General features: G+C 34.6%; 1 protein-coding gene across 1 annotated transcript in view; it reads left to right on the top strand.

Moving 5' to 3' along the window:
- Positions 1-16,973, top strand: part of Znf385d (zinc finger protein 385D) — a 354,050-nt gene that overhangs the window by 198,527 nt on the left and 138,550 nt on the right. The window contains exon 3 of the mRNA XM_004634180.2: positions 8,318-8,428. Within this exon, the coding sequence (XP_004634237.1) occupies positions 8,318-8,428 (111 nt within the window). The remainder of the gene's footprint in view (positions 1-8,317; positions 8,429-16,973) is intronic.

The following is a 16,973-nucleotide window of genomic DNA, read 5'->3' as shown; positions in this document are numbered from 1 at the left end:
GAGTAGAATAACAAATACCCACATATACATCACTTAGCTTTTGCAGTTACCCAGTTTTCTTTCATCTGTATCCTCAGCTATTTATCTCCAAAATCTTCTCAATTATTTTGAAACACATCCAGTTGTAATCATTTCCTTGGTATATATTTCACTGTGTCTCTAAATCATCACAAACTTTTAAAACTTAAAACTGTGTTCCAATTATCACATCTGATATTAAAATATAATTTTTTAAAAAAAGTTTTACTTTCCTTACTCTACTGATGTTCAGTTTTTAGACTCAGAACCTACGCAAGACCAAATATGTAGAATTTTTTGAAATATTTTTAAACTTATGTATTTTTTGCTGTTTAAAACATTTTTTAATAATATAAGATCCCAGTTGTTGATTCTTTGTATTATTTCTTGTATAGTCGAGGTTTTTGTCATGAAGTACTTGCCTACTCCTGTGTCTTTAGGAGTTCTACCTATTTTATCTTCCAGCAGATTTAGTGTTTCTGCTTTAGCATTTAGAGCTTTGATCCATTTTGGTTTTAGTTTAATGCATGGTGATAGACATGAGTCTAGTTTTAGTCTTTGGCATGTGGAAAGCCCGTTTGTCAACACAATTTATTAAAGAGGCTATTATTTTTCCAGTGTACTTTTTTGGCTCCTTTGTCAAAGGTAAGGTGAACACACACTTCTCATATGAAGAAGTAGAAATGGCAAATACATATATGAAAAAAGTGTTTTGCATCACTGGTCATTTGGGAGATAGATTTTTATCTGGATTTCTATCTCACTCCAGAAAGAGTGGCTATTATCAAGGAATAAACCAATAACAAATGCTGATGAGGTTTTGGTCAGAAAGGAAGCTTTCTCGGCTGTCATTGGGAATGTAGACTGGTGCAACCATGATGGAAATTAGTGTGGCACATTCCTCAAAAAACTAAAATTAAAGCTTCCATTTGACCCAGGTATCCCCTTCTTTTGCATCTTTTGATAGAATTAAAAGCAAAGTGATGTATTTATACCCATGTTTATAGCAGCACAGTTTGTAATAGCTAGATCTTGGAAACAACCCAAACCCATCAACCAAGGAATGGATAAAAAAGATATGGATTCTTTAAACAGTGGTGTGGTACTCAGCCATAAAAGAGGATAAACTTGGGACATTTGTAGCTAAATAGATGAACTTTGAGACCATACTCTTATATGAAATAAATATAATGTGTAAATATTACAGTCTCTCTGATTTGAGAGATTGAAAGTGTAAATAAGAAACAACATCATATTGGGAAATAGGTAGAAATTGTTTAAAAGCAATGATGAACTAGGGTGGGGGAAAGGAAGAAAGGGAAAAGAAAAAGTGAGAAAAGAAGAATAAAATAGAAACAAAGTTTTGCAAGTGAGGAGGAGAAGAGAAATTAAAGGGAGGGGAGGGAATTGGGGAAAAAGAGGAATCAAAATGTATTATACGCAGGTACACATTACCTAGTATGAATGTAATCATCATGTATGTCTAAATGGTACAAATAAACTTAAAAATTACAGTAAAAGATATACATTTTCCAATTATTTTCTAGAAATTCATTTATTCAAAAAACCATGTAATTGGGTCTCCTTTTTCTACATTTGGAATTTGCCAATTTTATGGATGTACAGACTTTTCATTTATCTTCCTATTACCTGCAAGTATGTAATAACATCTAGGCACCGCTCACATTTAGGTGTGATGTCTTTGGCAAGAATTCCACAGAGGTGGTACTGCAATTCTTCAGGAGTCAGCTGCTCTCTAAGAAGTTTTATTTGTCAGTAGTAATTGATATTCCTTGCCTAGATAGATTGTTGCTTTATGAGTGGGAAAATGTTAGTATTCTCAGTTTTCTGCTATATATTTTATGTGTATCATTGTTTTACTGTCTGGTATAGATCTTCTTTTATAGTTTTATTTTGTATCTCTCTGTGATGAAATAAGTATTTAAGGAGTACCTTGTTACTTTTGTATATTTGATCATTTTTCATTTTCCCATTGTTGGCTAGCATTTTGAGGTTGGTTCAGAATTTTTGCCAATAAAAACAAGACTGCAGAAAACTTCCTTTTGATGACCTCTTTGTGCAATGAGCCAGTCCTCCTGAAATTGAATGTTTAGGCTATGTGTTAGATTCATTTTCAATGTTGCCAAATGCTACCAAGTTTTCCCACCTTTTCAAAGTTCTTTTCTGTGCCCACAAATGTCAGATTTATGTTTGTCAACCATCTGTGTACAACTATATCTTGTTACTTTGCTTTTCAGTTTTGTGCTAACCAATACATTTTATGTAGCTCATGGTCACTCAGCTATTCTCTGTGAATTACCAGATAATAAGTCTTAACTATTTGACATTGGTGTTTATCTTCTGCATAGTGATTTTTAAGGCTTTTTTTGTACATAGTCTTTGATTTATGTTGAGCTTGACAGTTTCTCTCCATCTTTTTTTTTGATTAAACATATTTTATTTTGCTTATGAAAAAATGTAGAAATGTGTCCAAATTTACAGGCTGTTGATTTAGAAATGTTGGATGTAATTCACAGCTTGAGAACTTCTTAGCTGAGAAATCCTAATCCACTTCGTGTCACGTGTTTGTCCCTGAGATTTCTTCTAAGAACAAGGAATAAAAAAAGCAGCCAGCAACTATAGAGATACTGTGATGACCTAGTAAGATATGATCTATAGACATTCATGAGAAATATGCCACATCATGTGTATGCTTACTTTAATGCATGTATTGTTGTCTTCAAACATAAGTTTAATTTAGTTGAATTCATTCATCTGTTCCTGGAAGGCTAGGAATCACATGGATGCTTTCAGATACGTCTATATTCTGTCTTCATTTCTGCTGCCAGAAAAAAAATCATAGGACTTGTTCTTGCTGTGAAATGAAAATAACAGAAGCAGTTATAGTGATGTGTGCTTTTTATGTCGCAGAATGTGACCTGCTCCATGTACAACTTACGTAGTTCATCATTCACAAGCCAACAGTGATCTTTGTTACCCCATTTTATAAGGGGAAAAGTAGAGGCATGTAAATGCTAAATTAAACAACCAGGAAGTGAAGTGGGAAAAATGTTAACTACATTTTTTTAACTACATAGGGTCTCACTATGTAGATAAGACATGTAGTGATCCTCCTGTTTTCAGCTGCCTAAGCACTGGGATAGCAGGTGCGGGCCACCATGCCTGGTCTCAGTCACCACCTCAGCATGCCCCATAGATGGGGCCAGCACAGCATGCCTAGGATCAAACCATAGCCGCTGAGCTCTGCCTAAGCCAGAGCTTTAGTCCACTGAGATGTAGGGCCAGCCCTGCCTAGCAGTATTATAATAAAAAATTTGAAAACCTTTTTAGTGACATGCAGTGAATCTGTATAGAATTTATATACTTGGGGCCGGGGAGATGGCTCTGTGGAATAACTGCTTGCCTGGCAAGCGCGAGAACCTGAGTTCAATCCCTGGTTCCATAAATAAATAAATAAATAAATAACTTTTTAATCTGTATAGAATTTATATATGTGGGTGCTAGGGACATGGATCAGTGGAATAAGCACTTCCCTGGCAAGTGTAAGGCCTGAGTTCAATCTCTGATTCAACCAATAATAATAATAATAATAATAATAATAATAATAATAATAATAATTTATATATGTATAGAATTTATATTTATATACTACTGTATAGAATTTAATGCCTATATATATATATATCAGTGAAATGGCTTTTATATCCAACAAATTACATGCTCAGAAATACTTACAGTAGCATATGTATCAATATTCAAGAAGAAAACATCTCAAATGTTCATCAATAAGTAGAATAATCTATAGAGGTGACACTGAACACAATAGCCATAGATGCATGTTGAATGAATGAAGCCAGATACAAAGAATACTTCACATACTGTGCATTTGCATTTGTATGAAGACCAAAGTAGAAAAAAATAAACAGTGATATGTTATTGAGTCTGATTAAAAAAATTAAATACTAAGATATGTCATACTGGCACTAGTAGTTTCTATTGGCATCTATTAATTGGGCAGGAGCAGAAAGCCTCTAAAATGCTGAAAATGTTCTCTTTATTGAGATAGTGGCAAATGTCAGTGGGTTTGTATTTTAAAAATTAAAAATTTAGATGACATACCTTTTCGTGTGTGAATTACATAGCTGAAACAGAGGAGAAATTATAAATTACTTACATAGACAAATTAATGTGGAACTGACCTTTTAGGAATTTCTCTGCAGTGTTTTCTAATGAATGAATATAAGTAATATAAAGATAAAATTTACAAACTCTAGGTTGACTTAAAAATGCTCAAGTTCTCCATGTGGAGGCACAATTATCAGGGAGTCACAAATGTCCCTAGGTCCTCACATTTGGAGGGCTGATGAGCATGTGTGGGCCAGGGAACCCACAACGTGTAGTCATTTGACCACGGCATGAAGAGTCGGGCAGAGTGATGGGCTGGGTGGTGGTAGCTGGCTGTGTTGCCTGCTGCTTGTGTGATTTTGGGAAAAGAACAACTCCAATAAACGCTTCTCAGTAAGTTAAGACAGAAGTAGTGCTTATAACTGTCAAACACACAGTAAGTGTTGTTAAGTGTAACCTTTACAGTTATTGTTGCTGTCTATTATTATACAGAAATATCATCTAGAAGAGACAACTTGAGTATTTCTGGACTTCTACACTTCTGGGCATCTGAATTCTTATTCTTTGATTTAAAAGATGAAAGAGTCATAATAGTAGGATAGAAAGAAATGACTCTTAGAACAGGAAGTATAAACTCAGGGTTAAACTCCTTCTTAACTGAAAATATATAAAAGAAGATAAAGAAAAGATTCCTGGAGAAGAGTATAGGGCTGCTGCTGTTGCCCTGAGACATGGCCCCTTCGCGCTTGTTTATAAATGCATTTAGCAGAATGCCTAGAGGGGAAGTGGTGAAAACCTAGACCTTAGATAGAAATGCAAAAGTCCTTAAACCTGAAGTGAGCAAAAACATTTTCATTTAGCTTCAAATGAGGCCACAGGCTGAGTTGAAAATTGAATCTTAGTAGAGAGTTTGAGTGAGCATATCAATAGGTAGTATAGCTTTCTTTGTTTTGGTGTGTTTGTACTGGGGAATTGTATGAGGGATTTAAAATTCTGCTACTTATGATACTCCAATTTAGAAATTAAATGAATATGCCGTATGATATACTATTGGGCAGTTTTAATTCAATATTACATGTTTAGGTGGGGTGTATCTGAATGTTTTAGGCATCTAACACCTACATAATTTTAGTATCTTTACTATTATAGAAATTTTCGTATCTTTACTATTATAGAAATCTTTATATTTAATTCATATTTTATATGATTTTTTCTCAGAGCACTGTTTTCTAAATTGAATGCATTGAATAATCATTCTTAAACAAAACCCCACAAATCATTGATTGTTATTTTAGAAATTATGAATTAGAGTATTTTTATTGTAACATATCTCAGAGATTTTGATATTGTATTGTGTATTATGAATGTGCCGGCTACTACTAGGATTTTCTCCAAAAGTCCCTTTTTTTTCTTGTCTACCAAACAGATTAGTTTCCCTTTCAACTAATTTTTCAGACAAACTACTGATGATAATATGCACACAGACAATAGAATATGATTATTTTGGTAGAACACACCTATTGGTTCGTAGGGAAAGAACGAAAAACTGTGACTTTCTTTTAAAGCAAAATACTTGATTATAATGCTAAATAATTATAACTTTAGGAAAAATGATCAGGGTGGTTGTGCAGATGTTCCTTGATTTAATGGTAGATTTTACTTTTAGTTCTGCAGCCTGTAATACCATTTAATGAAGCATTTAACAATGGAACCAGTTACTATTTAGACTTTGTCGTTTCATAATTGCTCCCTACGAATGATTAGACACACATATACAATATTTCTTAGATTATTTATTTTCAATTGATAAATTTTTGAACTTTTATCATTATGTTGTGCTGGATTCTTTAAAAGATAATTAACTTTGGTGCTCTGTTTATGACTTTTGGTGAAATATATCTGTAAAATATAATTCATTTTTCCTTCAGTAGACTGGGAAATGAAATTCTTTCTGAAGAATATACCACTTTGTATTTTGAAATCTGATTTTACAGCCATGGTGATCAGAACATCATTCAATTCAAACAAAAGAATTTAATCTAGAGATTATGTCACATTTGCATTAAATGTCTGGTTCCAAAATACCTCCTACTTAAATTTGGGTTGAATGCAGTCACAATTTCCTAGTGCATTGAGAGACCAAAATAATATCCTTCTCATCAATAGGATAAAAATTCCACACTAGGTATGTTCTAGAACCATCTCTGATCTAAATATGAGATACATTCTTATTTCAAAGTATCATTATGAGAATTATAATAGTCTTTAATAGATTGTGGGCATGATTCACCTTATCCTCTGAAAGAAATCAGCCCTCTTTGTGCACAGAGCCCTCAAACAGAGGACGATGACACAACTACCTCTACATTGATGACATCTTCGTGTTGCTTTTCTCAGCTTATAGCTGAAAAAAAAATGTCTCTGTAGTTGTTGACATGGAAGTTTGTGGTGACATTTTAGAAGTGGTATGAGAATGACCTGTGGATAGCAATGAAAGCTAGTGAAACAGCCTGAAGAAACTGCGTAGTTCAAAGCTTGCTTCCACAAAATTTCCATTTTGTGGAAGTAAAAGTGAGGTAAGGTTCAGGAAAGTTTGGAAGCGTGGTGCAGATGGAGTCATGGCAGTTTGTACACAGAACTATCCTGAACCATGTTCTGTGACTTTTCATACTACTGTCACATAATAGACCTGTGCGGTGCTAAACTTTAAATTTGTTTTTAGTATTTGGATTAAAGCACTGAGCTGAATTTTAAAATGACTTTAGATTGTTAAGACAATTCAAACGTCCCATCACTTGGTAAATATATTAACATATTGTAATATACTCTACAAATGTTTTAGTCATCAATATAAAGGAATATTCTAGTCAAACATGCAGCAGAGGTGAAAGTCAGACTCTCAGACAGAATGCAGTGCAGCAGCTTCAGGGATTGAGAGTGGTGGGCAGAGAATGATTACAGCACAGCAAGAGGATGCTTTTCCAGGCAGTGGGAAAGTTCTGTTCAGTAATTGTTTGTGGCTACATCCATTCATCTCACTTCATTAAATTGTGCACTTAATGTTGGTGAATTTTGTTGCTTGTAAATTATACCTAAATAAAAAGTGACACAAAAGACAGTAAGATAGATTTCAGTAGTAAGTGAAAAAGTCTTATAATTTTTGAATTCTTGTAAGTGTACTTAAAAATCAAAGGGACACCTCAAATTTCATTTCAAATCTGAGCAATGTTTATGTCAGATAACGAATTTAAATGGAAATACAAGATAAGAATGAATGCATGCATGGATTTATCTTGTTCCCTGTTAATTACAAAATATGTAAAAACATTAGCCTAGTGTGTAGCACCTAAAAGGCACTATAATGAATACTGACTGCTAGATTTCTGTTGCTGCAGTTGTTATTTAGAAGATTACATTAAACATTCTCAGACAACGTGATAAGAACAATAAACAGAACAGAATACAGAAACTTTCTCCTATCTATGGGTAGAGAAAGCGCATGCATTCCCTGGTTTCAGTGATCTGAAATATGCTAGAGCTAGTAAAATTTATCAATGTCTTATTTAGGAAAATTGATTAGTTATAATGTATAATAGAAGATGAATATTAGGCATTATTTCTGAGACATGTTTGTATATCTATATCTATCTCTTCTTAAAAACCAGGATCTGTGTTGTATTTCTGGAGTCTAAAATATACAACACATACCATGCAGTTGAAATTGGATCATGGCATATAATTTATTTTTGTAGCTTCTCAACTAACAAAGTCTGTCTTGAAGTCTACTTTTAGACAGTGGTATAGACTAGTTATGTGCCAGATTGTTGGGATTAGTGAAGAACTTGAGTTTTGATAAAACTTTAATTGTACTTAATGATTTTCAAGTTGTAACAATTGTTGATCAGAAAAGAGAAAGGCACTTAGTATGCAGACTGTAAGGGGTACATTTGTCATTCCCTTATCATATGGGATAAGGAGTTATTGTTATCTATTTTCCAAAAAGTAGAGATGCATTTTCTTACAATAAAAATATTCTTTATAATGGGAGCAGTAGATTGAAGCTGTACAGATTGGCTCTTTTTAATGAAACAGGCAGCGTTCCAGTGTAACTGACAAGCTTTATTTTCATTTGTTGTATTTTTTCTCATTACAGATGGACCCGATTCAGAAAGCTGTAATAAATCATACATTTGGGGTTCCTCTTCCTCATCGAAGAAAGCAAATCATATCATGCAACATTTGCCAGTTGAGATTTAATTCTGATGTAAGTTTATCATTTAATGTTCACTAAAAATGTATTACATGGTTCTAACCTTGCAGGAGAAAAGATTTCTTAAACATTTTTCTCAAAGAACTGAACATGTCAAAATTCAAAGATAGGATTTAACTCTCTGTGTGCTTTAACTTTGGAGTTTCTCAAGTTATATATGATTGTTTGCTATAGAAAACATCAGATATGTACAGTTCTATATACTTGCAACTAATGTAATTATTCAGGGTCTTAGGAATGCTATATGTAGATAACATAGTTCATCTTTGGAGAATAATCAAATTTAAGAGCAGTGCAGTTTTTGATAGATTGCACATCTGAAATATGAAAGATACTAAATCATATTTTTTGTGGGGGAACCGGGGATTGAACTCAGGCCTTTGCGCTTGCCAGGCAAGCACTTATTCTACTGAGCTATCTCCCCAGCCCCACTAATCAATATTGAAAGTGAAGGTTTTGCTTTCTGAACTTCGATTGCCTGCCATGATAGCCCCAAGTTCAGATGAGCCCTGCACCTGAATTTTGTGTTAAAATTTTCAATTTACTGTACCAAGATTGTAAGTAATTTAAATAGTAAATCCTGAAGACCTCAAATCACTGAGCACTCAAAATAATAATGCTTCAGTGGAGAACACGATAGAGGCGAAAAATCTATGCACCTGACCAGTGATTTGCAAATTATTCAGAAGGTTATTCACATCTTTTATACTTACTGTGAGAATCAGCATGGACTATGGCTATATCATAGTGATAATTTTCACTTGTAGGAAATAATGAAAGATTTTATTCACTTCTACCTCTGAACCTGCCTCGTTATGCATTTAGTCAAATGCAGAAGAGAGAGGGTATATTTATCTGCAAGGAATAGAAAGTGGACATTAGATTCAGAAGAGCCCTGTGTATTCAAAGTAGCCTCTTTGTAGGTGTCATTACCTTGTCATACATTGACAGATGGTATGACAAAAACTCAACATAGACTCCAGAGAATACTAAGACTTCCAATATTTGGTCTCCACAAACAAGTATCTTGGACCACTCCGGTATAAGCATAGGACATGAGATAATTTAGCATAGGAAAAAGGTATGGCATACAGAATGTAGTTTTTTTCTTCTCTGATAAAATTTAATGTTTTATATAAGGATTGTTGTGGTTTTATGAATTTAAACCTACTAATGAAATGAAATCATTCCTCTTGTTGGCTTAAAAATGGTTGCCTGCTTTTTATTTTGTCCTTAAATCATATTTGTATTTCACCTTGAAACTCATCAGGATGAGGTAGAAAAGTCTCCAAGGAGAATACTTAGCCAGGTCCTTTCATGTCACGGTTTTACTCCCAACACCCTTCCTGCCAGTGGTTTCACTTGCAATATTTTCCACTGTATTAAGACAACTGCCTGTAAGTTAGGAGTCTGCAAGAGACTTTAAAGTCATTGAATCAAGTTTCCTAGTGATGGCATGAGTTGTGTCTGCTGCATCCAGGCCTGGTCTTCACATGTTCATTCTCATTGAATAAGGGCTACTCACATGCCCAGACAGCAGTTCTAATTTTCAGAGTATTTATAATCCTGTAAATTGATACTATAGTCATATATGGAAACTATAAATACCATCTGATATACTTTCTATAGCATGTACAACTAGATTTCTTTTTCCTTAATAAAACAGAGTAGCAACTTATTTTGCTAATTAAGTTTCAAGGTGACACAGTACTCATGAGATATGTACTTATTAGTGACAAATGACTTGTGTTCTCACAGCTTTGTTTTCTGGCAAATGGTAAAAAGACCATGGTCAGGGTTCTCTCTTCTAATCATGGATTACCATATAGCTAGTAGTTTGAAACAACACAGTTATATCACATTAAGGTGATGGAGGTGTGAAGTCTGAACTGGGTCCAGCGGGGATACGATCAGACTGTTGGCAGGTTCTGCGTCTTCCGGCGACTGCAGCAGAGGATCCAGCTGCTCACTGTTTCCAATTTCTGTGTTGTGGAAGTTTCCTTTGCTCGAGAGTCCCTCCCATTGCCCAGGACTGCAGTGACTGGTTCAGTCCTTTTTACCACTAGTCTGATTATTGACGAACTTGTGACCACAGTGTTCCACTGGATAACCCAGGATACTTTCTCTTCTTTAATTCACCTACTTAGTAATCCTAATTCTGTATTTTCACCTGAGTCCCATTTGTCATCTAATATATCACATTATAATTTCCAGGGATTAAAACTTTATCATCTTCAACAATATCCATAGTATCACAATATATATGAATAAGTGATTCAATATAATAAAAATGCTTGTTCTATTTGTTTTTTTTTTTTGTTTGTTTCTAAATGACCAAATTAAAAAATTAGACTTTCTTATTATTATGTGTTAAGATACCTGGTTAACTTTTAAATCAACATTATTTGTTGGGTATATATTTAAAAATAATACTACTTAAATGGATGAAAATTAAATATAACTGTTGTGTTAGAATGAAAGTGCTATTTTCTTTTCTTTTTTTTTTCTATAATTCCTTTGTGAGCACACACGAGTTTCATTTTAAAAAAAAGTCTTTGTGTCTTTTATCTCTCTGTAGTTTTTGAACTGTGTTTCTTCTCCAATTACAAATTTTGTTTTTAAAGTCTGTTATAAATTTCTAAATATTTCTTCCTCATCTTGGCATTGTTTGTGGTCTGAAAACATGCCCATGAGGGGTCATAAATATTCTTCCTACATTTTGATTTCAGAATTTTACTTAAGAGTCTAGGAGAACTGTTACTTGAATTCTGTGCACTTGGGATATGCATCACATCCCAAGTCAGAAGGGAGCACTCGGAAAAGCAGAGAGGAGTGCTAGGGAACCATGAAGCAGCAGTTAGACAGCTTTCTGTCTGTAGCTGCCTTCTCATTGGTAATGCGTTTGGATCCTTCTTTGGACTTAAAGTTCTCACAGTCTTCTAATCCGAAATGACTAGCCATACTTAAGGAATTAAATAAAATATGACATGTGAGCTACTGGATTCTAAACTGTGTAATGGATGAAATTGAAATGTCATTTTTATTTCATGAGATAAATAATATCAGTTTTTTCCTTTGAATGTTAAATTATTTTTTAAAGAAATATCAAGCCAGGGAGATGGCTCTGTGGAATAAGCGCTTCCCTGGCAAGCACAAGGGCCTGAATTCCATCCCCAGTTCCGGGAAAAAAAAAAAAAAATCAAAGAAAAGAGGTTTTCCATTTAAAAATTGTTTAAAGGCTTCCAGTCTTTTTGAAAATGTTTATATTTAGTACATTTAGTCTTTTGATATGAGGTATTCATTCCCAATAAACCATTACTTTTTACAATATGTAGGGACAAATTGTTACAGAGAAAGCTGCACCTATTAAAAGCTCTCAACCTCTTAAGTCTATTGTTGGTACTGCCATGTCCCAAAGCATTTTCAGAGAGACCCAGATATAAATTAAATTTTCAGGCTGTTTGAAGTATTTCTTTCATAAGAAAATGTCCTCTGTGAGTGCTTTAAGATTTACAGAGCTGTTTGGAGCTCTGACCTGACCATGGCGGCCTTCCCATGGGGTGCTTTTGCTTCTTCACAAGCAGTTTTTTGTCAAGGCCATTTGGACTGAATGAGAGGGAGAAACATATAAGAGCCTGAGGAGGTTGGATTGGGCTTCCAGGTGCTCCCCAGGATGAGGAGCTGGCTCTGAAGTATGTGCTGAGGGACAGTAGCCTACATCTGTGCTTGAAGCACATGAGCAGGGCATCTCTTTTGAAGGACCTGCCCTCTATGTATACATTTGGATACACTTCTTCTGTCAGCCATACTAGCTTCTATTTCTTGGCTGTAACCTACAAATATGTCAGAAAAATCTCAGAAAGCAAAATTAAAATATAAAGACCAAACTTGAAATATTGTTGGAGATTTCAAAGAAAAAGAGACAGCCAAAAGCATCTGGATATACAAGAGAAAATAATCCTTGAAATAACAGGATATTTGAGGATGCTCTGACTCAAGCATTGGTAATATGGAATTTATCTAGGTGTGGAATAAATGGGAAAAGAACTTAAAAAGAAGTCCAACAGTCTTTATGTGTGTTCTTTCTATATCAAAGAAAAACAAAATAATAGAATATAATTTTCTGTTAACTTCTTTTAAACATGGAAGATTGTACTTCAAATGTCTAGAAAGAGAAAGTTCATATCAGATATGACTATTGGATACCTGTATAACTGCCAGTATAGTTTCATTTCTACTGTGCACTTTAAACAGTTCAAAGAGCTGTATACGTGAGTGAATAGAGATTTGAGAATTTTTTGCTGTTCATTTGTAGGTTGTATATGGAGAAATCGAAGGCCAGAATAGTTAATTGACTTTTCCACGGAACTAAAGTGTTGAAATTGAGAGGGAGATAATAACCAATACTCTTCAATCCTAAGATGGCACTTGATTATATCAAGGACCGTGCCTTAGGGGAACTTTCTTTTGTGAGTTGCATTGACATCACCTGATAGTTTTCAACTAACACAACTGGCTACTTAAGTTCAACATACGCTACAGAAGTTAATCAAGTGTGGACACTGGCAGAACATTCATCGATCACTGCAATATAGAAATACACTTGAAAATTGAGAGCCACTTAAAAATATTGCTATTATAATAAGTATTGAAGGGAAAAGAAAAAAAAATCTGTGCTGAGAGTATCACTACAGGCAGAGTTTGAGAAGAGTCTAAGGATGGGCAGAATGGGATGGAGAAGCAGAATATAGTCCTGAAGCAAAAGGTAAGTTCAGTTCAACTAACAGAGTTTTCCTTAGGTTCCTAGGAACATGAGGTAGGAAATCTCTATATGTCATAGATATCAGTAAGTGCTCAATTAGTAAACGAAAGAAGTGGTAAAAACAAACAAACAAACAAAAAAACAAAGAAAATGAAGCTAAAAACAAGAACTTCTAAAATGATCTTGTGTTACCTCTCATAGAATCATTTGAAATGACTGCTATGTTTTGATAAAAATGAATTTCAGGTGTGCTTTTCCTTTGTGCTAAATTGCTCTGGAAGTCAGGGATCCGATCTCATGGAACTGCTTCTCTGAAACATAAGCATAAAATTCGTATCTTGAGATGAAAATTAATAAGAGAAATCAGACATACTCATGCCTGAAAATTGATTATTATGATTCTGATGGGTTGCTTTGTAGCAATCTGTGAATTTAAAATTATTTTGAAAAACTTTTAAGAAATCATTACAGTAAAAAGCTCCCAGTTTTAACTTGATTATAATTACTTTCAGAGTAATTGAGAACCTCATCGCTGTTTGCCTGCTGTCTTTATTATCTATATGATAAAATCCTTGATGTAGTCCAGTTGCCAAGAAATTACTTACTGTACCTATCTATTAAAATTATTGTTGATTTTTAAAATTTATTTTATAACCAACATGCATGGTGGTCAGAGAGCACAACAGGACCAGAGGTTAAACTCCTGAGCCTCAACCTGTTGTGAAAGCACGATTTGTGTTTTCTTCTAAGACAGACATGAATTTCAAAGTGTTTTTTTCCAAAAATTATGACTCTTGGCTTAGGCTTACAAATATCCAATAGGTAACTAAAAATAGAGCAAAGCTTGACCTTCATGTGGTAAAACTCTGAGTCAGATCCTTTGGATATATCTGCATACAGGCATGTGAGTCATTAGTCTGTGAAAATATTAGCAAAGCAGTGCTTAACAGACCTAAGTCTGTCTTGCCTGTCCCATCACCTTCATCGCCTTTCATGGTTTAGAACACTGATCCTAGTATCCATCCTATCATCCTATGTGACCTTGTGTTTCATCAGAGCCTTCCAAGACTAAGACTGCCCTTCAAGTAATGAGGAAGGATTCTTCTTCTGGGATCCAAAATGCCCCTGAAGTTAGGAAGGTTCAACCTGAACTAGAAACTAGGACTGACATAACAAGTGACCAGACCCTGGCTAGCCCTGATATCTCAGCTAAGCCTTAACAACTCACTTCCAGATTTTATGGGTGGGCCAGCATGACCCTCCTTAGATCAAACTCCCTTCAGCCGCTTCTCAGGTTGGAGTCATTCCTTGCCTTCCAATTAAACATTTTACCTATAAATTTATAGTGACTCATTGCTAGCCAGTGACACACCATATATATTTCTCAAAGCATTACTAGGCAATAAGAAAAAATGCAGAACTAAAAGTGGAAACTGGATTAATAGTCCCCAATAATTGAAAGACTCAAAATATGCTTTTTCTTTTCCATTAATTATAATTACTATTTATCAGGGCTTGTATCCTTTTTTCTGTGGTTCGTTATTATATATTTCAACATAAATCACCAGCTTCATAATAGCCCTGGAAACTGGGACTGTAGAGGAGTTTGTTCCTGGGTAGAGGAGCAAATTTGAGAAAAGGCAGCTCATGCAATCCATTCTTAGTCACTGTAGTTCTTGTGGTAGTTTGTATCTTTCCTTTCTTAACTATTGTTATTTGTTACTGTCCCACTCCATTGCATCCTACTTTCTGGAATGCCTGTGGTAGGTGTGATGAAACAGGATTGACTTTTCCAAGCAACTGCATGACCAGAAGTCTCTGTATGAATTTAATTAACCTATCCCTTCATTTTACCTTACTCATCCCTGAAGTTTCTTTTGGAGATTGGTGTATGAATAGTGATCTGGCTTAATCCTGAACTTAAAGGGAATAGAATTTAACCAAATATATGCTAAATTGCCCATTAGAGTACTCTTCTAAAATATCTTATTTGTCCCCTGAACAAGTACAAAAGATGTGTGTACTTCTTCAATTCATTTCTGCAGTCTCTGCACAATTGAAATGCTGTTTTAGAACACTGTACTTACACCTCAAATTCTGCCCCAGATCTTCCTTTTCAAGCCTCTCAACTGTATTTTAAATGTAAATTACTACCTCTTGGATTAGTTCTCACTTAAAAATTGTTTTTATATAAATTGAATCTGATGATAGTAGTGTAATGGAAAGCAGAAACTCCGAAATGACACCCAGGATTTCGAAGGAGATTTATATACATATACGGACACTGATCAGGATTGTTCCAGGAGTATGAGGCCCAGGCATCTGGTGGTCTGGGGGCTTATATGTGATAAGCAGTCAGGAAGCACAGGGGAAAAATGGCTTGTCAGCTGGGCATTGGTGTATACAATGTGCATCCTGTGACCAGCCGTTTCTAAGAGACAGGAAAACCTGAACTGCGTCAGGAGCTATTAGCTGAGCAACTCTGAAACTGAAGTAAACTGGATGGGGGGAATTTCTGTTACAGTAGGGGATGCAGTCATTTGGGGAATTCACTCTTCATGCTGCAGGAGCTAAGGAGGGCAAATGGAAGCAAGGATGCTCTGAAAGTTTAATTTTCTAGGTCTTTTTGTGACTTTCAAGGCCACTTTGAGAAGCAGAGAAGTCTGTCTGTAATAACATATGTAACTTTGAATGTATGCACTTACTCTTTATTGGACATAAATTAGCTTTTTAAATTCCTTATGTAAGAAATCTGTGCAGATTGAAGTGTGATCAATTTATTCTTATCTGGCTTATCAGCATATCAGGACCATCTGTACAACTTTTAACCTTCTCTTCAACTCCTTATAAATAAGGTTTCAGTAGGTAGTCTCTGAACAGGTTTTATCCATTTCCCAGACACAGCTTATTTTCTCTGCATCAGTGAACTTGTCATGATAATCAACTTTTTTGTCCCAACCATCAATCACTCTTGATTACAGCTGGGTAGAAGTTCTGTTCTGTTGATCAGCTCATCAGTGCACATAATATTACACCTGGAGGGCAGTACCAATCATCCCTGGATGGAAAAAGCATTTCCCCCAAGGCTTTTGTTGATGGTTTTATCATTTACATTTGGATCTCATTGAGTTGCCATGTCAGTCTTTGACTCTGTCTTCTCTTTCATGTAAAATATTCTGCAAAAATAGCTTTCATACCTTGCTCAATGATTAGTGCTATGTTGTTATTGTTCTGCTTTGTCCATTTTAATTCAAAGGATTACATTATAATTATTTTATTCTTGACATCATATTAACTGTTTCCAATCATTAATGAAGATACTAAATAGTGAGAATTAAAATTGTTTGAGTTATAAGACAATAAAAATTCACTACTTCTGTAAAAAAGTTTAGCATATATTTTAGTGGAATGTTTGCAGGTCTCATTTTGTTGGTTCTTAATGGTTTACTAAGTTCAATTTTCACTTTTATGGTTTGACTCGAACAAAGAGTATTTGTCTTTAATTTTTATCTTATTTTAAGCAACACCAACTAGCTGTCTTTGTCATTTTAAAAGATATATTGAAAAGAAGCATTTTAAAATCACTCAAAGTCAGCATTTATCCGACACTGCCTCTAGAATGTTCTATCCTGTACTGAGTATTTATTACACAACTTTTATTTGTTTTTTTATAATTTTATTGAGAAACAAATAGCAATGAGACAATTTCAAATCAAATTGGTAGGTCAGTTTCAATAATTAACACATTGCATACATTCTTCCTAGTGGTTAATTGCC

The sequence above is a fragment of the Octodon degus genome, unplaced genomic scaffold, assembly GCF_000260255.1.
Source record: "Octodon degus isolate 3935 unplaced genomic scaffold, OctDeg1.0 scaffold00059, whole genome shotgun sequence".
Lineage (NCBI taxonomy): Eukaryota > Metazoa > Chordata > Mammalia > Rodentia > Octodontidae > Octodon > Octodon degus.
This window is presented reverse-complemented; position numbering and strand designations above follow the sequence as displayed.